The 21,484-nt window shown below is 36.7% G+C and overlaps 1 protein-coding gene across 2 annotated transcripts in view; it reads left to right on the top strand.

The window, feature by feature from the left end:
- The window catches only part of Stet (stem cell tumor), a 364,546-nt gene that overhangs the window by 334,386 nt on the left and 8,676 nt on the right, over positions 1-21,484 (top strand). For both annotated transcript variants that reach the window (XM_083034856.1, XM_083034855.1), the window contains exons 7-8: positions 2,530-2,672; positions 11,414-11,526. In XM_083034856.1, the coding sequence (XP_082890982.1) occupies positions 2,530-2,672; positions 11,414-11,526 (256 nt within the window). The remainder of the gene's footprint in view (positions 1-2,529; positions 2,673-11,413; positions 11,527-21,484) is intronic.

Here is a 21,484-nt window from a genome sequence, read left to right as displayed (position 1 = left end):
AGTTTGTATAATGCAACGGCAAAGAGTGCCGTCGTATCTCTGTATATTTGCGCAATATGCTTTCACAGAGTTCTTTTAGGAGCGACAATGACGAAAAACATTGTGCGAAAAGACAGATTCGGTCGGTGCTGAGCAATTATCATTTATTAATAATTAATATTTAACGCGGAGAGGTAACATTAAATTGAAATATTAATTAAAATTGGATGAATTTATGATTCACGATTCTTTGTATAAGTATTGCATTACAATGTTGATGGGATATTGGAACAATAGAATTAACTGGATGTCTGATGTATCGATTATGTCTCAGTAATATTTGCGATAATAATAATATAATTTAATGTAATATAATTAATGTGGCAAAAGTGACGCTTAATTATTTCATGGTCTGACTAACAATAAGACCTTATAAAATTTTGTGAAAATTTCAATATTAAAGAACGTTAATCTCGTTCAATTTATATACAAAAAATTGTTTTATAAAATGGAAAAAAGTAGAGTATTTCTATTTTAAAAGTGAAAATTAAAAACGAGAAAAATGTCGGTGCACAAATCTGCTTTGTTCACTCGAATCGAAGTAATGTTTGACAGGACGAAACGAGCGAACTGACGCGACGATGAACGCGAGTTGCGTGAAAGCGCACACCGTAAAACTTTTTTTTTTTCCCCCTTCCATTTAAACGTGTCGTCCGCATTTTTGAAAGCAAATCTCAGATAGATTCGTCAACGGCAACATACGACACACGGGCGGTCTCGCTGCTGCTGCGCCGACCTCGCAAAGTTGCATGAGTCTGAAACGCGAAATTAAATCCGGGCGTATAAACGGGCGCCATGTATACCCTGTCAACGGTTACAAACGCGAGTCACGAATCCGTAGCGCACGAAGCGCGTCTTTCGCTTTTATTTACAGTTTGCCTGCTCGTACCGCGAACGCGTTGATTTAATTCCAAAAGTTGCCAGCGCGCGCTGGGAAAGAGAGCGTCGCCTCCACCCTTCATACGATGCGACACGTGTCTGTAATGTCCGCGTAACACGTGAAACTTCTTGCATTTCGGTTACATCGATATCGTATTCCTTTACAAATTAAGTGGTGGACAATGGAGGCTCCTGAGAGTTGACGTTTCGTGGCTGCATTCGATGCTAAAGTCACGACACGTGACTCGATTTTTACGAAATTAGTAATTTTCTTGACAAAGGTATCGCGATATTAATTAATTTTTAATAATAATATATATATTTGATCGAAAAGTAGCGGTTTTTCTTTTTGCGAAATTGTATTATTTCTTATCTAATTTTGGATTTTAATTTCAAGACGATGTTTAATTAGATTTTCGCAAGAGGAGAGTGAAGAAATTGATCAAATAATCTCTACGCGAAGTTGGTAGAAACTTTCTGCTTATTGCCAGTATATACTCTTTATTCGCGAGGGAAATGTCATGTCGCATAAAATATAAGCACAGCGCATGTCGGAACGGAAAGATATTAATACGCTGCACGCAACTTTGTGCATTCGTGCGTGCTACGTGCGTGCGCGATTTTTTGCCATTTATTTCCATGTGCCTTTTCGCTGGATTATTTTTACTGTCGAGCGTGGACCGACATCTTTATCGCCGCAGTTATACGAGTTTAACGTGCCCTTTGGTTTGCAACCGCCCCGCGCTGATTAACCCTTTCAACGCCGATAGCATTGCGCGGAGAGTTGCGCAATTTATGCGCATACATTTTCACTTGCGCCCCGGATTCCGCCATTTTCTTAGTCATCCCTTAGTCTCTCTTCGAGGTCATACCTACACCCAGGGGCACAGAATATCTAAATATATTTTGTGAGAGAAATGATTTATTTTTATTAATACAGCGCGATCTAGAGACACATATTTCCATACGAAAAACACACACACACACATGCACATATTCACCTTTATGCGTTGCGTGACTAATTCATCACACATACCTAATATTTCGCCGCGCAGTTCGAGTAATCTTACTTGTTTTAACACAAGTGCACCTCTTCTTTTCTTTTTTGTTATTTTCTCGTATTTTCGCTACAGTTGCCCGACTATTTACGATCTTTTTCTCCTGCGTGTAAAAGATTTCTCGAAGGGCTGCTCGGAAAAATATCTTGCAACGTACTATATTTCAGATACGATGGTTTGTTGGTAAAATGTTATGTTTCAAAAATAATAATAATGTACACAAATAAAAATAGTAATAAAGAGCATAAAGTATATATAATAAGTAAATTGTTAAACTGTAACAATATGTAGTATTGATTAAAACAGACAAACAAGACTTATATGTTGACATGTTTCTAAAATTTAACTTTCTTGTATATTTTGTATAATTGGAAAACTTTATAAAAATAATTTAAAATACATATACAAATTTTTTTTCTAGTTCTACTAATTCTTTTTTCGACAGCATCAAACCCAATAAATGCGACGCTTGTTTTTCGCGGAATTTTTTTATTTATCGTCGCATGTCTGTCTCGGATTTTATTGACGATATCCGTGTCCGCTTTTGTTCCAGTTGGGTTTCTTCACGTACTATACAGTGGCGATGGGCAAAGTGAATCCCTCGGGGCCGGTGCCGATCGACAGTGTCTTCATTTACAGGCCGGACAAGCGACTCGAGCTCTGGAGGTTCGCCTTCTACATGTTCCTGCACGCTGGGTAAGTCTCTTTTAATTTTTTTTTTCTTCTCTTTTAACAGCAATTTTCTCGATCTGCATTTACACCGTAAATACGTTTCACATGCATTCTCGTGTCATTTTCGCATCTTTCGCGATTTAGACATTCGCACAGTAGTGAGCGCCCGGCTTATAAATATATAGGTTGCTTATATTTAAGGAATATTTGCGACATCACTTTCATATAACACTGAATCTCTCTATCGAAACTCAATTGGATTCCACGTTATCTTTTCCACTTTATTATTCGAAATAAAGTGAATCAACAACTCAATTCTTTTTTCTTTTGTGATACGCAAGTGCATCGTTAATTTTTTCGGCTATCCCGGAAAGAAATGCCGATGTAATACGAGCACACATTTGCTTTTAAATCACGTACCGCTGCGATTTTATGTAACGTCCCAGACCACCTTTTTTCCACGCTAATGGATGCGAAAGCAAATCTGCGTCAGTGCACATTCAAATTATCGAAGGCATCACCGGCGAATTCGCGACTAGAAAAATACGAGAGAATCGAGAGCAAGTCGATAAAATCTTCGTGGAACATTTGAGCAACGTTGATGATCACGAAGAACACATTTTTCATCCGAAAATTGCATTTGCCAATCTTTTTGACTTCTGACTTATCTCGAATATAAGAAACCTTCTATTATCTGTAAATATTAGTTTCATTATTTTTTTAAACGCGTTTTTAGAAAAATGTAATTACTGTTATTCTTGCGATGAATATCGAAAATGAAATTTAAATGTCGTTACTGTTTGAATATCATTCCTTACTGTGAACGTGAAATTATATCGCGATATTGTCGTGCTGCAATAACGATATTGAGAAAAAAAAGAGGCCGAAATTCTGAAATCGACGACGTTGCGGCACCGCAACGAATTATTACGATTACGCAGCGCGAAAAAAGGGATCGAGATAAAACACGTCTCCGCCGCACATCTTTCGTCTCTTTTTTTTTATCGGACTTGCAGAATCAACGTACCGTATATGTTTCATGCGTGCGTTGCATTTACTTTCTTTCTAATTTAATCCCGGTTCTTTACCCTTCAAGAGAGATGCAATATACTACGTTTTTTGGTCTGTTAAAAATGGAAAATAATGGTTGCAATTTTCGAGCCACTGTTGTGAGATATTTGGAAAAGAGAATATAAACTCTTAGAAAAATAAAAAAAATAAATATATATAATAAAAATATAATAAATGTATAATAAAGAGAGAAAAAGAAAAAAAGTATATTATATAAAATTTGATACTATATAAAATTTTACGTTTATCAGATGTGAAAAATTTTTCTTTCTATTTATAATGTTAAAACATATAATTGAAAATAACACGATACAGACTTTTACAGTTTCAAGAAATGTGTGAGTAGTTTAAATATAGATAATAGAAAAAATTTGATACAAGAAAATTATTTAATTAAATTTACTTAGAAAAGTTGAATGAATTTATAGTTGCAATATAGTATCACAGAATGTAAGATTACTTGTAGGCGCGAGAAGACAGATGTTGGGATTAAATGAATGCGACCCCACGCATCTAACCACCTGCGTCCGTCATGGATGTTAGGCATTAAGTTACTGACTAATTATAGCTAATTTTGGTCCTTGTACTGTCGCGTATTGCATTCCACGTTCTCGGCATTGCGTCGATTAAATTTAAACGACGTCGCAGGAGAAACAATATTGTTTAAGTGTTCCGGCACGTTATACGTTTCCCTACAGGAAAGAAAACGAAGAATAGGGAGAAGGAGACAGCTTCCTCCGCTCATGGTTTTTTTTTCTATTATGTGCTTATTTTTTTTTCTTCTCTTCTCCTCCACGTCGATGGTTTTTGTCTACTTTTCTCCATCTTTCTATCCTCTCTCCGGTTAATTTTTTTTTCTTTTTTCTACCTTCTCTACCTCGACATTTCTCTGAACGCACCAACATTTCTACCCCTTTCCTTCCCAAGATCACGAAGAGAAAAGAGACCGAGATTCTGCAGCCGATTCTCTCTCTCTGTGCTTGGTCTCTCTCTTTCTCTCTTTCGTCGACGGGATAAAAGTTTTCAGCGCGCGAAGCTCTGTAAATTATTCATGGAACGCCAGATAAGGCGTCGTTTTTCCTACGTGCGTATGGAAACGGCGATAAGAGTGACCTTCCGTCGCTGTTTTTTTCTTCCATTGAAATGGTGCGTTCGTCCAATTTTTGTTCCCTCTTCCACACAGTGTTTGTTTCCCTCTTTTTATTATTCTCTCTATTCTCTCTCTCTCTCGTTTCCAATTTCTGATAATATTGTATTTCGATAGCATGTTCTCCTTTCTATTTATCGCATCATTCTTTTTATTTTTCTTTAAATGTTTTACGTGTGTTGTTTCCAATTTCTTTTTATCTTGTCCTTTCTTATGGTGCTTTCTTTTAAATTTGCACAATTTAATTTTTTTTTGTTTTTAACATTTATTTTATTAATATTCCTATTTTTTCGTTCTCTCTCATTTTTTTAATGTTGCACTATTATTAATAGTAATTAACGTATGCATTTCTTATTAATTACTTGTGCGGAATTTATTCATATTCTAACATCTTATAATGCCGCTAGGTACTTATACTGCATCGTTTTATTCCCATTATGTTGTTCAAACGAGAGACTTCGGAGCGTAATAAACTTCATCGCGCTTTCTTTCTCTTCCTCTTTTTCGCGTAAACTCCTTCCCAAGCCGGAATTCACTGTGCATTTGTCTTCCTTTCTACCGGTTACTTCTTTCGTCGATCCGCGCTTCCGCGCGAAACGTTATCGCGGATGTTGGGTTATTAATGCGAACAACGCTCCGCGCGCGTCTATCAAAAGTCATTTCCCCGAGCATTACGTGATCCCGAAAGAGCTCGAGAGCGCGGCGAAATACGTGGCAACGTACGGTAAAGTCGAAGATAAATTTCGTAGAAACTGATGAATTCGTTCGAGAGGGTCGGATATCTCCGGGGAAGATACGCATGTGAATGGGATACGTTTAAAAATTGAGTCTTAGATAAATCATACGAGTAATAAAGCAGTCGCGCGATCTCTTTTTTCCCCTTTTTATTTTTTTATTTTTTTTATTTGCATTTCCTCGATCAATGCACATCAATAATCTTCGGATCGATTACACGCGCGAGCGTTTTACATGTCCGTTACGTTAATTGGCATAAATCGGGGTTGTGATAAGCGGTATAATGCATCGACGATGACACACGAGCTGCCAGGAAAGGCCAGAAGCGCGATCCATAATCGACAAGTAAAAAGCCCGACGCTTCAGTCGGGCGACAGGCGATTAATTATAAAAACAAGACGGCGAGCGCCTTTTTCCATCTCCGCGTAACGCCCGTTACCTCCGCCAGACGTTATCGAGCTTCCTCCGTTATTAATGTGAAAACTGTCTCTGCTGCCATCGCGCTCCCAAGTCGTGTCTCTGTTCTCCTTTTCTTTCTTTCTCTCTTCTTCTTGTCTCTCCCTCTCCCTCTATCTCTCTCTTTCTTTTATGCTGTGCACGATGTCGTGAGAAAGCCGGAAGCGCGGAAAAATCGAGACAATCGCCGTAATTGCGGGAAGTCAACGCGCGACAGCGTTGTCGGAGCGGACACAATGGTATCGCCGAGTCCGCGAAATACCGAGCCGAAAGGATCGCGCGTTGCTCGAGACGGAACACGCTTCCGTATCTCGTCGCCTGTGTGGTACTACATATATATCGACTCGTGCGAATCAGGCTTGAATTCACCAGAACGCTTTGTTGCGCTCGAAAATTGTCGAACACGCGCCACATCCCCAAAATAAAGAAGAAAAAAAAATACTGCTTCCGGAGAAAGGATTTTTACTTGGCGAATAAATGACAGATTAAATTATCAGCATTGTCAACTTTTATAAAAAGTATATATATAATTATAAAAAAGAATATATATATATATATATATATATATATATTGCAACGAAAATGCAAGCAAGACAAGGTATTGCATCTCTTTTTTTTTATTCGTGAGAATGTCGGCGAACAGGTTGTCTTTCAGACTTCGTAAATTATTCCAAAGTTCCTAACCGCGAGGAGGAAGAAAAAAGGAATATACTCCCGAATCTTTCGACTCGTAACTCAATTTAAATAACGATGTCCACCACCCCGTCGTCTTTATATAAGCCTTCGTCACTTGCGCGCTGCCGATGCGATATTATGCATGCGCGACGAGCGCGGTGGCACACCATTATGCCACGAGTCCTTTTAATGTCGCATAAATGCGCCGGGAAGGCTTGCGACTCTTAATATCACCGAGACGAGTCCCTCTCGTCCATGCGCTATGTGAACCGAAACTTTCAACCTGCTCTAATCCAATCTCCGCGAATGAAAATTCTTGTTGAAAGTGAACAAATTGCACGCGCGATTACATTCAGTCTTTGCTTTCCCCTCTCTTAAAAAAAGCAGGAAATTAATTTCATTACGACATCTCTGCTGTAGAATAACTCGTCGAAATAGTAATTACAAAAATTAGTCTGTAAAATATATTTTACGTTTTTTTTTTCCCCCTTGAATATCTTGATAATTACACTCGCAATCATGATTCTGGAGGGGATAAAATTCACAGAATTGATTTAACTGTGTGAAATAAAATAACTTAATTGCACGCTAGAAATTTGACTTATGATGCTGTTTTTACATTCGTTAGCTTACAATCTCGAGAGAATTATCGGCGTCGCGATATTTTAGTTGAAGAGAGATCGTTCTCCAATTGGTCGAAGAATCTGTCATTAGAATTCAGATGGGGATTATCCCGAGACAGCCGTGCAGGATCGTCGACTGCTGAGACATCGTTCTCGACAGGCTCGTCCACGCTTTCGTCTTTCGTAAGTAAGAAGTTTTCGGCGCGTAATTAACTACTAGCAAGTAGTTAGAAGCGCTGACGAAACCGCTTGCGCCTGTGGAACATTAGAGTCAACTTGCTTGCGAACTTTATCCCCTCGTTCTCGCCAACTTACCAGTACCCCCTGTGTGCTCGATAATACTTTTGATCCGTTCACGCGACCTCCAAAATTGCTTTTTCGCAAATTATCGCGAATTGTCGAATAGGATCGAATTAAATGCATCCGGCTGCTAGAAGCGGAAACATTGGAAATATATCATATTACAGCTTTCTTGATCTTATATAAAATATCTTGTCATTCTCGCATTAATTTTAATTTTAATTTCTTTCGAAATTATTTAATTTTCTTATTATGACGAATACAATTATTTATTAGATATTTAAATTAGTCATGTAGAATCTGTTCTCGAAACATTATTCGGTACTTTCGGGATAGCCAATCCATATAAATATCGGTTGCATCGTGATAAGAAGGCTCGTCGATTCTTTTACCGTCATTCGTATTCGTCGAATGGAAATTCAGCCCTCAAACGACGATATTGCCTTCTGCTATCATGGACCGAAACAGATGGCACAGGAAAAAGGTAGATAAGTGGGTAGGGGATTATCCTCACGCGGAAACCGAGAAATCCGTCGTAATTCGTCCGCTGGCACACAATGCCCGAGATTCGTCTAATTGGTATCCAATTAACCGAAATTGGCGCGGTCGGTCTGAGAACCTTATCGTGACTCGAATATCTTGGGAGCAGATTTTGCTGATTGCGAGAGAGGCGCTCGAATGTGCACGGATCGCCGTGCGGAATGTTCAACGGTAAACGACGTTGTATATATTTACATTATATTTTATCGAACATGTCGTCCGACAAATACATATTGATCCTATTAAGGCATTAATTTATGCGACTGATGCTGATTTGTTTATGTGAAGCTCGACAATGCATATTATTCGAGTTAAATAATCTTTGATGAATGAGTTAAAACATATATTACAATGGAGATGTTTAATCTGGTGATCCTTAAAAATCTCTGGCAATTTTTATCGAATTACATGTGTTTAACACAAATTTATAAAAATATGAATAAATAGTAAACTTTGTCTACTTTGAACAAACAATGGAAATTTGTATATCACATATTGTGAGAGAGAAATAACAATTATAAAATATTAATCATAAATTATATGTATATAAATATGTAAATATATTTAGAAAGATTGCGAGAAAGTTTTGAATATTAAAAATCAAAAAAATAAAATCTACGGGGTAGATAACTCTATGAATTTTAGTTTAATATTTAAAACAAATTGAGAAATGGTGGTAGTTTCAATAGACAAAATTGAAAAAGACTATCGCGCAAAAGTCCAGTGGGAATTCTATTGGCGGATGATATCAAGACAGCAGGAGACCGTAAATTTATGAACCTTCTATACGCCCGACGCGACGTCTCCTTACGCGCGTTCCATTCCAACGATTGCATTCTGAAAACGTATCGACACCTATACATCACGTCTGTCCCAACGCGAAGGCGACCTCCGGTTTTCCGCCCTCACGATCCAGAAGGACGGTGGCATCGTCATTTGCATTCGCCCGGCAACGAGACGGCAAAAAAGCCAGTGGAATTCCGAGTATCGATTTATTTCTGACCTAATCACGATTGCCCCTCTCTCTGTCTCTCTTCATCCTTCCCTCGTCCAGATGGACTTTGTTCCTTGCGACGGCCGCGGGAATCCGAGGTCGTGGCATCCATTTCTGTCGATGAGACCAACCGAGTGACGACGCCCAAGCGTTCCATCGCATTCTTTCCATTTGACCGCATTGCGACAGGGCGCACAACGACGATAAAACTCGTACCCGATGCAAATTGGTCGCTTCCTAGGCGCACGTCGCGGCTGCGAGGTTACGGTATACGCAGGCTAATTGCGGCCTACCGCATGGTGCAAAGAGATCTCTGTGACAGAGAGTCGTCTTTTTCTCTCTTTGAATCGAATCTCGTGTCACGAGGATAAATTTGGTGAACGTAAAAAATTCGCATCGCCGGTCAAACACGCTTTTAAAAAAGTATCTCGCTTAGAATTATCAGAATGAATGCAAAGCCTTTCATAAGTGTCTATTTCCTTTCTAGTAAGCACCTGTCAATTTCTTTTTGTCAATTTTCAACTTGTAAGACATGTAATAATTAAATGGGCAATTAAAGATAAAATGGAAAATTATTTAATTATTTAATTAAAATTTTAAAAAATAAAACAATTTTCTTGTGAAAATAAAAAATTAAACAATTTTTAATTTTTCCTTCAAAGTAATAAAGTTCTATAACATTATATATATAATGAGCTACATTTGCAGTACAAGTAAAGGATAATAGTTTTTGCCCCGATCGACAATCTAGATCTCGCGACTGTGTCAACGAGAATCTCTCCGAGATTTTCCATGCTCTCGAGCGCATGACGCGATAGATAAGAAAAACGATCGTTTTCCGACGAGCTTAGAAAGTTTCTTCCTTACAAAGATAATATTCATAATTGCTCTCTACAGCTCCTTTTCTTACAAAGTTTTCTTTTGCCGACAATTGTAGCTGAAGTCTTCCGAATTATATCGAACGACCGCCAATCGCATCATCCTCCGTGGATTCTTATCATTTGCATTCGCGTTTTATCTCGCATTTGCTTCTGTTCCAGCCATCAAATTCTCCCGAAATCCCTCCGGCTTCAATTCTCTAATCTCGGCCCGATGACTCTGCGGGATAAACGCTGTGGCGTAAACGTTTATTTCCGCTCCTATTTTATTCGCGCTTCGCATTACTTTATGAAACTGCGAGAAATTACGTCGCTTCTCGCGAGATTTATCGTCCGACGTCGTCGGCGCGCGTGAGAATCCTCGGCGCGAGATGTAATAATTAGTCGACCAAAGTTTCACGATAACGGCCGGGTATCGGATTTTCGTGCTTCTGTGGCCCAGAAGTCGCTGATAAAACTTTCCTCCGACCGCGGTCGGTATCTCGCAATTATTTCACTCCGCGACGTTCTTTGGCAATCTTCTCGGCACTCTCTTTCGTCGAGAGACGATCCTTGGAGCGAATAAGAATATTGTTTGGTTGCGATTCGCGAGAGAAACGGAGAAGTCTAATTACCGTAATTCTGTTGGCAGCACCGATAGTCATGGATCGACGACACAGAATTCATCGCGAATCGGAATTATCGATTATATTTTCGACTTTTCTCCTCCGACGTCTTGGCCATTTTTGTCTAGTCTTATCGATCGCGACGAGAATATTACTATAACGAGATGTTCCTAATTAAAATTATAGCTGATCGCCCGCGGCCTTGTAATTCACAATTAACGACAATCTCTCCTTTCTCGGATCTACACAAGGTTCCGAAATTTTCGGCCAAAGTTATACGATATGTTAACTTTGCATCGATTAACTTTGGGTTATAGTTAAATTTGTGTTATAGTTTTATGCAAAAATAGTTAGTTTTCTCTGTACTTACTAATTAATTATTTCATAACATAATTGCAATATCGACCCGTAAATATGACATTGCAATACTTTGTATCGATATAACAAATTATAACTTTTTAATTTTATAGTACTTGTTAAGTGTAGATAATTTTATAATCATTGCATTTTATACTTGTGTGAGAAAACTACTTCAGTGTTGCATTTATTGCTGCGTCACTACTACTATAGATGGTTTTACGAACATAGAGTATGTCATAGACATATATAATTCAGAAATTGGACGCATGCAAATCGCGTGCTATTGTAATTAATTTGAAAAATTCCCGGAGTATTCCGGGACTATAACAAAATAATTGACATGACTTAGTAATTTACCGCCTGGTTATAATTTTTTTTCAGGTGGCTTCACCTGCTGTTTAACCTGGGGGTTCAGGTGGTCGTGGGACTTCCCTTGGAAATGGTTCACGGAAGCCTGAGGATCGCCGCGGTTTACATGGCTGGGGTTCTTGCCGGTGAGTAATGTCGTCTGCAATGTGAATTATGTTATGGTGCATCTACAATTTATGCTCCGGGCGTAAATGCTCGTTTAACCTTCGCGTTTTGCCTTTGCAAAAGTTAAGCCAAACACAAAATCTTGTCTTGAAATAATTATTAAGAGCAAAAATCGGATAGCATCGGTTTAAAAAGGGATAAAAGAGCTTGATAGTTATCTAATTGTATAACATTTTTTTAACGAAATACAGTGCAGTTATTTTATTAACGGATTAAATATATGTAAGCTGTATTTATAATTAAATTGCAATCCGCACTTTTTAATTATCATTCAAGTAACTTCTGTCACGTGCAATGACAATCTCAGCCAATGGTACAAATTTATTGGTTCTCTCTTTTTCTCTCTCCCTTTTTCTCTTGCTCTTTTGCATTTTTTCTATGAAACGCGTTTTCGTGCAATCGTTGAAATTAGTCCGATGTATATGTAAATACAAGTGAGATATATCACGAAACGTGAATATTATAACCGAAATGTCCAAGATACATAGGGTGCTAATTATCTGAACATATGCTACCTGCTATAACGAAGCGTTTTAATTAAAATTCGTTGATGTTAATATAAGTACCTTGACAGCTGTATAATGAAACGCTTTTCATTCTCAATTTTGCACATTTTCCAAATAACCTCATATCATATCTCTTGACTAATTTGTTGGTAATAAACTGAATTTTTTGCGATTTATCGTACTAAAGGATACATTTTTTTTTACATACGATTCTCTCCTTTTTATTGTTGCGGAATATAGCACAAGAATTACAAACGAAAATGTTATTTCTATGTTTATTCGTATCGTTTTCTGATATTTGATGATAAGCAATTTCTGTCCGAAACATTTTTGCATATTTATCGAGACAACAAAGGCTGCCGAGTAATTCCGGTAAATTGTTCCATTCCATATATATGTATATAAAATGTATATAGCGTGGATACATGTATGCGGGCAAAAACGTATCTATATATACATCTAATTGTCATTTGCATAAATTCGATTAGACGCAGATCCCGAGTTATTAGCGGTCATGAAAGTAAAACGTGGCAAAATGGGGCGCATGAATAATCAACTCTAGCCGAACAGGGGACAAAGAGGATGCAGGAATTAGATAGGAGGAATGGCGGTATATATATATATATATATGAATTTCAAAACAGATGCGACGATGTTACTTTTGGTAAATTAGCAAGAATAAACACAGTTGCAGTCTTCCATTTATACAGTGACTGAATTTTAATTTGAGGATTAATTGTTTGAATTGCAAATTAAAAGTGTAAGACGATGTAAATGTTATAAAAAAAACGAGTTTTAAAAATAGAATTTGGAAAAAGAATTTGATACGAAAACAGATACATTATCAATCATAAAAAAATACAAAAGTTAGTAATAAAAATAATTAATAAAATACTGGAAGCGCGCGGTGAATGTAATAAACCAAGAGTTTATATATTACAAAAGATTATGCAAGTGTAAAGGACTCTTTTTCATACTCTCGTGCTGCTATAATTTGTAACAAAAGCATCAAACTTCTCTCAATATTATCGACTATCATTTCTACCTCTTTTCGTCGTTCCCATTCTCGTGAGATTTCCCGATTGCGCATTTCCGACTATACTTGTCTCTAACCATTTTATCTCGGTCCTTGCCTCTGCTCTCGAGCAGTGCGTATTTTCATCTCTGTTCGTCTAAAGTTGCTCGCAAGAATGCGCCACGGCGACAGCTTGTCTGGGCCCACCGCGACGAGATTACTTCGTATGCATCGCGATCGCGACGATGTAATGCGATTGCAACGCCGCAAGTGCAACGGCAGCTACAGGCCTCTTTTCCTTTGGCTGCACACGGCGCCTCTGTCTTTATATGTGCCTTGCATCGACCGCCTCTTCTTCCTCTGGTCGACTCTTCATTTAACGTTGATCGAATTATGGCGACCATACTCGATTAATCACAGAGGAGCTGTAAAATATTTCTTTCTCGTAAGAGAGTAGAGAAACGTAATTAATTATACATTCCGCAATAATATGACTTGATCTGCAATATTATTATTTTTTATTTAAATTAATTACATAAATAACGATTTCGAAAGAAATTAAAAAATAGGAAAGAAAACGTTAGAAATTAAAACAGAGAAATTATTATTTTTTCAGAACAATATATATAAATATATAACTTAAGAAATATTTTTTTTTTTTTTAATCGGCTCTCAATATTAATAAATAATAAATAAATAAATATGATGTTTTAGAAGTCGGCCAATAGAGCCGCGAAAATTAATTTTTAATTTTTCGGAACAGTATCTCTTGGTTTGAGATTACTGAGTTCCATTGATTAATTATCAATTATCAATTAACCTCGAACTTACAACGGAAATTTCCGTTGTAAGTTCGAGGTTAATTGATAATTAATCAATGGAACTCAGTAATCTCAAACCAAGAGATACTGTTCCGAAAAATTAAAAATTAATTTTCGCGCTTGGCTCTATTGGCCGACTTCTAAAACATCATATTTATTTATTTAATATATATAAAATTTCCCCGTAACATTTTTTTAATTAAAAATAATATTCTCATGCATATGTACATTTATTTTTCTTCAAGAAGTGATATTATTATTTGTTATATATTCTTACGCGATCACACACACACACACACACACACACACACACACACACACACACACACACGAGATACATTTAAATGTATTTTATTATTATAAAACGCGTGTCGCGTACATCAATTAATATCGCACGACATGAGGAAAAAAACGTTGAAACGTAATTATCAAACTAATGAAGCACGTAAATCAACGTTTTAAATTATGCGGTTACTACACCACGCGAGTGTAAATTATCCTTAGTGTGGTGTGAAACCAGGTAGCTTATAAATGCACTTCTCCAGAGCGGCGCGCGGATTAATGTCGTTTACGACATCGTCGCGCTTATTACTGGTTGTACTCCCTGTCCTCCCTATCGCTCGACCGTTACTACTTGAAACTTTGGACAGTGAAGCGAGATAGATTTACCATCGTAGACAATTTACAGCGCAAACAAATTCACATAATATACGAAATTAAATGTCATATTGATTTAAAAAGTGAATTATAATATGCATATATTTTTTTATTTTATAAAAATTTAATTTTTTGTGAGAGAAAAAGATGGCCTGAATAATAAAATTTTATGATATATCTTACTTGAATGTAAAAAATGTTTTTTATTTCTATTTCTTAAATTGATAATTATGTGGGAGAGATTATTTATAATTGAGATTATAATAATTGTGAAGCAGATTAATTTTTTTTATACAACTATTACATATTATTACAATTAGAATTCTGTTCTACAAACGCCAAAATGGCATATTGTATTTGAAAAATAGTAATCAATATTCAACTTCGATATTAAACAAATAATTAAATTAAGAATATTGACATGATTAATAACATTCAGAAACTTATATAGGGAACTGTATATATTCTTAGTAATTCCGTTGATTTCGTGCGGCGCGCTCGTCGCTCTATTTGCAAACTTTCTTCTCTATCAACGTTAACGAATGTTTCCTGGTATCCAATTTTTTGTTGAGGAACGGATACGGCTTCGTGTCGTAGCATCGTCGTCGTCGTCGTCGTCGTCGTCGTCGTCGTCGTCATCGTCGTCGTCGCGGCGGCGCTGTCGAGTCGATTGCGTGACATCAGCAATTATACGACGATATTTGCATGTCGTACGACGCGCTTCGTCGTTCGTATGCACGACTGCGTGTGGCCAGTCACCGGTGCATTAACTCGACTCGAAGATAACCGGCGACGACGACGGCGATGATGATAGTATACCCGACTTTGAAAATCGATACTTCATTTTCTTCTTTTTTTTCACGCGTCTTTAACTTTACTTTTAGCACGAGATCGCATTGTCTCAGCTCGTTAGTCTCCTTCTACTTATTTCTTTCGATCATTTCGGAAACAACGGAAGCATCTTGATGACAACCGAGAAAAACTTTAAATTGGGTGACAAAATGCTACACGAACGTCAAATTTATGGAAAAAACGCTGTCGTGTTGTTGTCGTTATCAATAATAATTTTATTTCTATTCTGATTTTTATATATCTTTATGATTAATTTAATCTTTACATTTCTCTTTATATATATAAATATATTTTATATTTTTAAATATATATTAAATAATTTTTATATATAGTATATGTATGAAATCTCTCTTCTTCTCCAAAATGAAAGCAATTTGATCTAACAACCGATTTTTACCGATACAATAGTCCAAGAGCAATTTACTCTTTTTACGAAATTCGAAAACGATACACATATAGCTTTCCACGAAATTTAATCGCGTCATGCCAACTCGCAAAAAAATGCAACGATCAATTTCATCGGAAATAGAAGAATAAATAAAGCCATACAGAGTCAAAGTAGCGCAAAGATCGTTTACTACATTTTAATCACGAAGAATGCGCTTTGTACAGCCATTGATGTTCGCTCTTCTCGCTGGCAAATTTTTTTTGTATGCGTATGCAAAACATATCTGTATATTTGCGAGCGCGTGCATTTTCTGTGTATTTTTCTCCCACCTCTCTTCGACCGTTTTAATATTTTCAACGCAAAAACCCTGGGCGGACACGGCCTATCGTTGGGTCAAAGGGATATTAAAACAACGGGACGAAATGCGGGATGTACAAAATGTTGATATTGCGCGCGCTCCTCGCTTTCGATCGGGAATTTTGCGTGTCGATGATTGCGCTCAGGATGCCGAAAGTTTCGGAAAAAGCGTGCGTGAATGCGAGAGAGAGAAAGAGAAAGCCAGGATGAAAAAAAGAGTCAGCGGGTGCGAATAGCGGACGCGCTGGAAATTTCAGTATTTTTTCGAAACATCGCGAGATTGAATACTCACAAACTTGAATTTTTTTTATTTTTGAGACTCAGTATGTCTGTCATGTGTGATGGATGTTACTTTACATATACGTTAATCACGTTTCGAATAAATGATTCTTTGTGAGCAATACCTATTATATATTACATTAAAGAAGGAGAGGAAGAGCAGAATTCTCTTCAACATAAAAAATGTTATAAATGCTACATTTTTAAATTTATTTTTCCATTGAGAATGATTTACATCAAGACCAATAACACTCTAAAACTCTAAAGGACTGCAATGTGATGTAATATAACTTGTGTTTCAATATTATAAAATGTTATTTATGTTACACATATTTCCCAAGGGTCCTACGATAAATATCAAACCTAATTCGATGATATTCCATTACCGAATGCGAGGGGGATATGCATGTATATAAAACAGATATATATACAATATCTGAGAAAATAATATATATATTTTTTGCGAACAATGATCTTTTTATCATCTTGCAATTAATTTTCGAGATAAGCTTGAAATTCAAATTGTGTTTGCATATATAATAATTTTGGCAATTATTTGCTTGTAATTAATTTGGATTATATATTATACATTTAACTTTTACTATGATTGCGCTATACACACACACACATACATTTTTTTCAGAGTATATATATAATAAATATTTATTAATTAGGCTCGTATAAATTCGAAAATTAATAAGGAAAAGTGGGCCAACTAAACAAGCAAAAACATTATCTGAGTGTTAGATAAATTTATTATATCATACTGTTTGAAAGGTAAACGTTTCGACTGTACTCAGTCTTTTTCAATACATAACGAAAATAGAAAACCAAAATACCGGAGCATACAAATAAACGGATAAAGGTAATTAGAAAATTAATGTATTTTTAAACCGATGGAATGAGAGATGCTATTTCTAATTACCTTTATTCGTTTATTTGTATGCTCCGGTATTTTGGTTTTCTATTTTCGTTATGTATTGAAAAAGACTGAGTACAGTCGAAACGTTTACCTTTCAAACAGTATGATATAATAAATTTATCTAACACTCAGATAATGTTTTTGCTCGTTTAGTTGGCCCACTTTTCCTTATTATATAATAAATATTAATAGAGTATATAATGACCGTATTATTATATAGTGACCGTATATATTATTATATGTACATTATATTTTTCTTATCATCGAAAGATACGGCACGAATGTTTAATAATCATGCGAAACATCCTTGATCGTCTAAAAAATGAAAAGAGCCCCACCAGGCGAATCACTATAAAGAGAGGAGAAAAAAATTTCTCGTCAACGCGCGTCGATCCCTCCTCATATGCCGTATCGTTGCACATATGTGCCAGTCCCGTTGCCATAAATATCATGGCCATAACCATAAAATTCCGACGGTGTTCCGTCTTTTTTCCTCGGGGCCGAACGTACTTCACACATTATATTTTATGCATCGGGTTACGTAGAAACGACGACAACCGTGTGCACTACGCGTCGCGACGGCGCTCTTATGTATCACAAGTAGACGTATACAGGGAGAACAGGGCATTGCCGTTCCGGGTGGACATGGTGGTATTCACGGTGCATCATTCGACACCCTCTCGTGACTTAACGATGTTTGACGGATGGATGAAGATAGATAGATTATTTAGATTTTTTTTTAAATTTATTTAGATAGATAGATTTATTTAATTCTAAAGGAAAACCTTCAAGCATACACATGCAATAATTATAGAAAATACAAGATATTATTACGCAAAATTACACGAAGAGAAATAAATTCTTAGAGAATCTATCTATAGAGAAGGAAAAAATATAGAAGTTCACAAAAAATGAACTAATCAGATGCCTGATTAGTTAATATATATAATAAGATGAATTATGGGCTAATTAATATTGTACATAATTATGACTGTCTCAAGTTCTAATATGACTGATGGGGAATCAATATCTCCAACTCAAGCTTCCACAGTATTCGCTAGAGGATTGTGAATGAATGCTGATTCGAGGTCCATGGCTACCGATCTCCGAGTCGTTCAGCCCCTGGACGCCTGTCGTGTCTCGTTTGCACGGAAACGACGTGGCTTAGAACTTCACGTTGTATCGGCGATCGATGTATACGAGAATAGGAGAGGGGAAGGAGAGGCCTCATTCTCCGTTTTCTGTCCTCCGTTCTCTGTCGAATTCTATTCCCGCAGCCTCTCGCTCACGCCTCTTTACGAATGCAACGGCGCGCCTGCACTCGCCTAACAGTACCCTCGATTTTCCACTTCCCTCTTCCTGTACCTCTTCGCTCGCATCCACTCGCACATCCACAATAATCGCCTTTGTTCCCGGGGGTTGTTCGCGCATGTTCTTTCCCTTTGTTAACAATTGAGGATTAAATTGGTGGATATCTAATTGGTGCTTGATTGACGTCGTTGGTACATTGCACATCGCGGTTTATAGCGATGACAAAACGCGCTATTGTTTCATTCGTAAATGGTGACAAGCAGCAGCGATTGCAAAAGAGATTGCCCGGGCTTCTATATGGGTAACGAACGTGTATGATTTTGACCGCAAATCCGACAGATGTGTGGTTAAGATAATTGCGTCCACGCGGTAACAACAGAGTGCCGCGTAAATTTCGTTCATTTTATACGCGATATAGTTGCTCTTTATTTGTCTCTTCGAAATTGATAATACTAATGATAATGTTACGATAATTAACAAAAGATAATGTACACCGGATTTATCATTTTGCTTGCTCGTGTGCAGAAAATATTTTTAACAGTATCGAAAATTGATATTCTTTCGACAAAAACAATTTTAAATCTTGTCATTATTTAATTTATCGCTCTGATTAATAATTTGCTTGCGAGAATCCACGTTAGAATCCAAATTGTATCCGCTCATGGATGTGATGAAATTGACAATAGATTCTAGAAAAAAAAAAAAGAAAAAAAAAGAGAAATGTACATAAAATAAATATCCGTATATAAAAGAAGAACGTGCAGAAATGCACCGATACAGTGCATGCTGCCTAGTATCCACGGCTTGCGTCGGTGTTTCGCTTAAGTGGTTAACTACTAATTTTTTAACGCCACGGGAGAGCGTATTCGAGCAGCACTTTTCTTCGTGCCGCGAGAGAGAATGTCCGATGCTCGTTGTTTCCCCGGCTATTTCGCTCGGTGCTTTCATCCGTTTTTCGTTTCCGGACGGGGGTGGGGAAGGCTCTTTACGAATGCATCGATGTGCCTAGCACGCCTGCCTCTAAAATGCGCGCTCTATTTCTCCACCTGCTACTTCCGAGCGATACATTTTATTTCGCGCCGAGCCCCCCTGTGCGATTCTCGCGATTTCTTTTCTGTTTGTTTCTCCCTCCACGTTCGAATAATAAAAATGCGATGGTTTAAGATACAGTGCGAATGAGACGCAATGTCGTCTTTATACGCTCATATTATTAACGTGTACCAGATTTTGTTGTATAATTGATAATTGAACATATATTTATACATAAAATGCAATTTCGATTTTTTCCAAGTTATGCTAAATTATGAAACTTGAAAGAAATGAAAAGAAAATTTATAAAAAATTAGAGAATAAAGGTGGCTATCTACGTTACATATTATTAATGTTGAATTTAACAATTTTTACAGCTTACATTAAACAATTACCGAAAAATTAGGCCATTAAAGTGCTTTTACGAAATAATTAGAAGGCTCGAAATATCAAATCTTTTCTTTGTCACGAGCTTTTCAATTCAATTAATTATTTGTCGGATTCATCGTCTTTTATATCTGTTTTTAATACATGTTGCAAAACTTTCTTAAAAAACAACAAAAGGGTCAATGTCTCTGCATCTTCAACTTTTCATGCCGTTTTTTTTTTTTTACTATTGGACGTTTCTTTCTAGTAGTTTCGTTGCACCTGTTGCACATCGTGCCGTTTGGTTCCAACAACTCTGTTATTGGAGTCAAACGAGTCGTTAATCGATGATATTTTGTACAGTGAAAAATACGCGTGACATTAAAAAATTATGCACTAAATCTGTGATTAGTCGATAGAATTTCCGTTTTTAATTAATAAGACTTTTTTAAACACTCAATTTTGAGGGCGATAAAAAATTATCATAGTTATAAAGAAATTGGCATATATTTATTTACAACGTAAAGTAAAATGCTCGTAATATTATTCAGGCATATGATAGCAAAATTCTTCGGCGCGTTCGTATCTAGGCGAAGTTAGCGATACCATTGTCGGACAGATTGATTGCAACGGAATTGGCGAGTAGCAGATGTAGTCGCATGCTGTAATCATAGGAGTAGGTCGCGAAGACATTAATTCGCGCTGGTGCATCTCGTTGGCAGACCGCGTCGACCCACTTCCTTTTCTTTCACGCTTTCTTCCTTAAGGTAAAGTCGAAGGCACTAACGAAGACTCGGATGAATTTCATAACCCGAGAGAAGTTCATGGACTCTATTACGCTTCGCGACTCCTTTTCGTTTCTCTTTTCTCTTTTTCTCTTCTTTTTCGTTTCCTTTTACTCGTCATACCCCGTCCTCAGCCAGGTTGCTAATTTTTGTGAGACTGTGAGCTTCGCTGTTTCTCTCTCATCTGCGTACAGTAGTATATGCATGTATTTCTCTCTTTATTGCTAGAAAGAGTACGGAAATCTCTCTTTTAAATTTTCTACGCGTTGACTTTATTTACACTGGCGTTTTGATGATTAAGCCAATCTAATTAATTTTGCGAACGTTCTTTAGGATTATAAGAGACTTGCAATTTAATCACGATATTATAGCGATATTAAAGATGCGAAACTAGTGCAATCGAATCATTTTTAAACAATGCAATAATTTGTTAATTATTATCTACTTGCACATATCAGTAATGCTTTAAAATTAAAGATGAATAAAATTATATATAGATAAAAATGATATTAAAATCAAATAGAAAAATTTAGAGTAACATAAAATTTCATGTTTATAAAAAATTGTCTTACTAAAGAGATAATTTTAATTAATATAATTAGTTGAATACTTCAGCCAAACTAATAACGG

This window comes from Prenolepis imparis, unplaced genomic scaffold (assembly GCF_030444845.1).
Source record: "Prenolepis imparis isolate NDT839.2.m4 unplaced genomic scaffold, iyPreImpa1.0 SCAF_3, whole genome shotgun sequence".
Lineage (NCBI taxonomy): Eukaryota > Metazoa > Arthropoda > Insecta > Hymenoptera > Formicidae > Prenolepis > Prenolepis imparis.
This window is presented reverse-complemented; position numbering and strand designations above follow the sequence as displayed.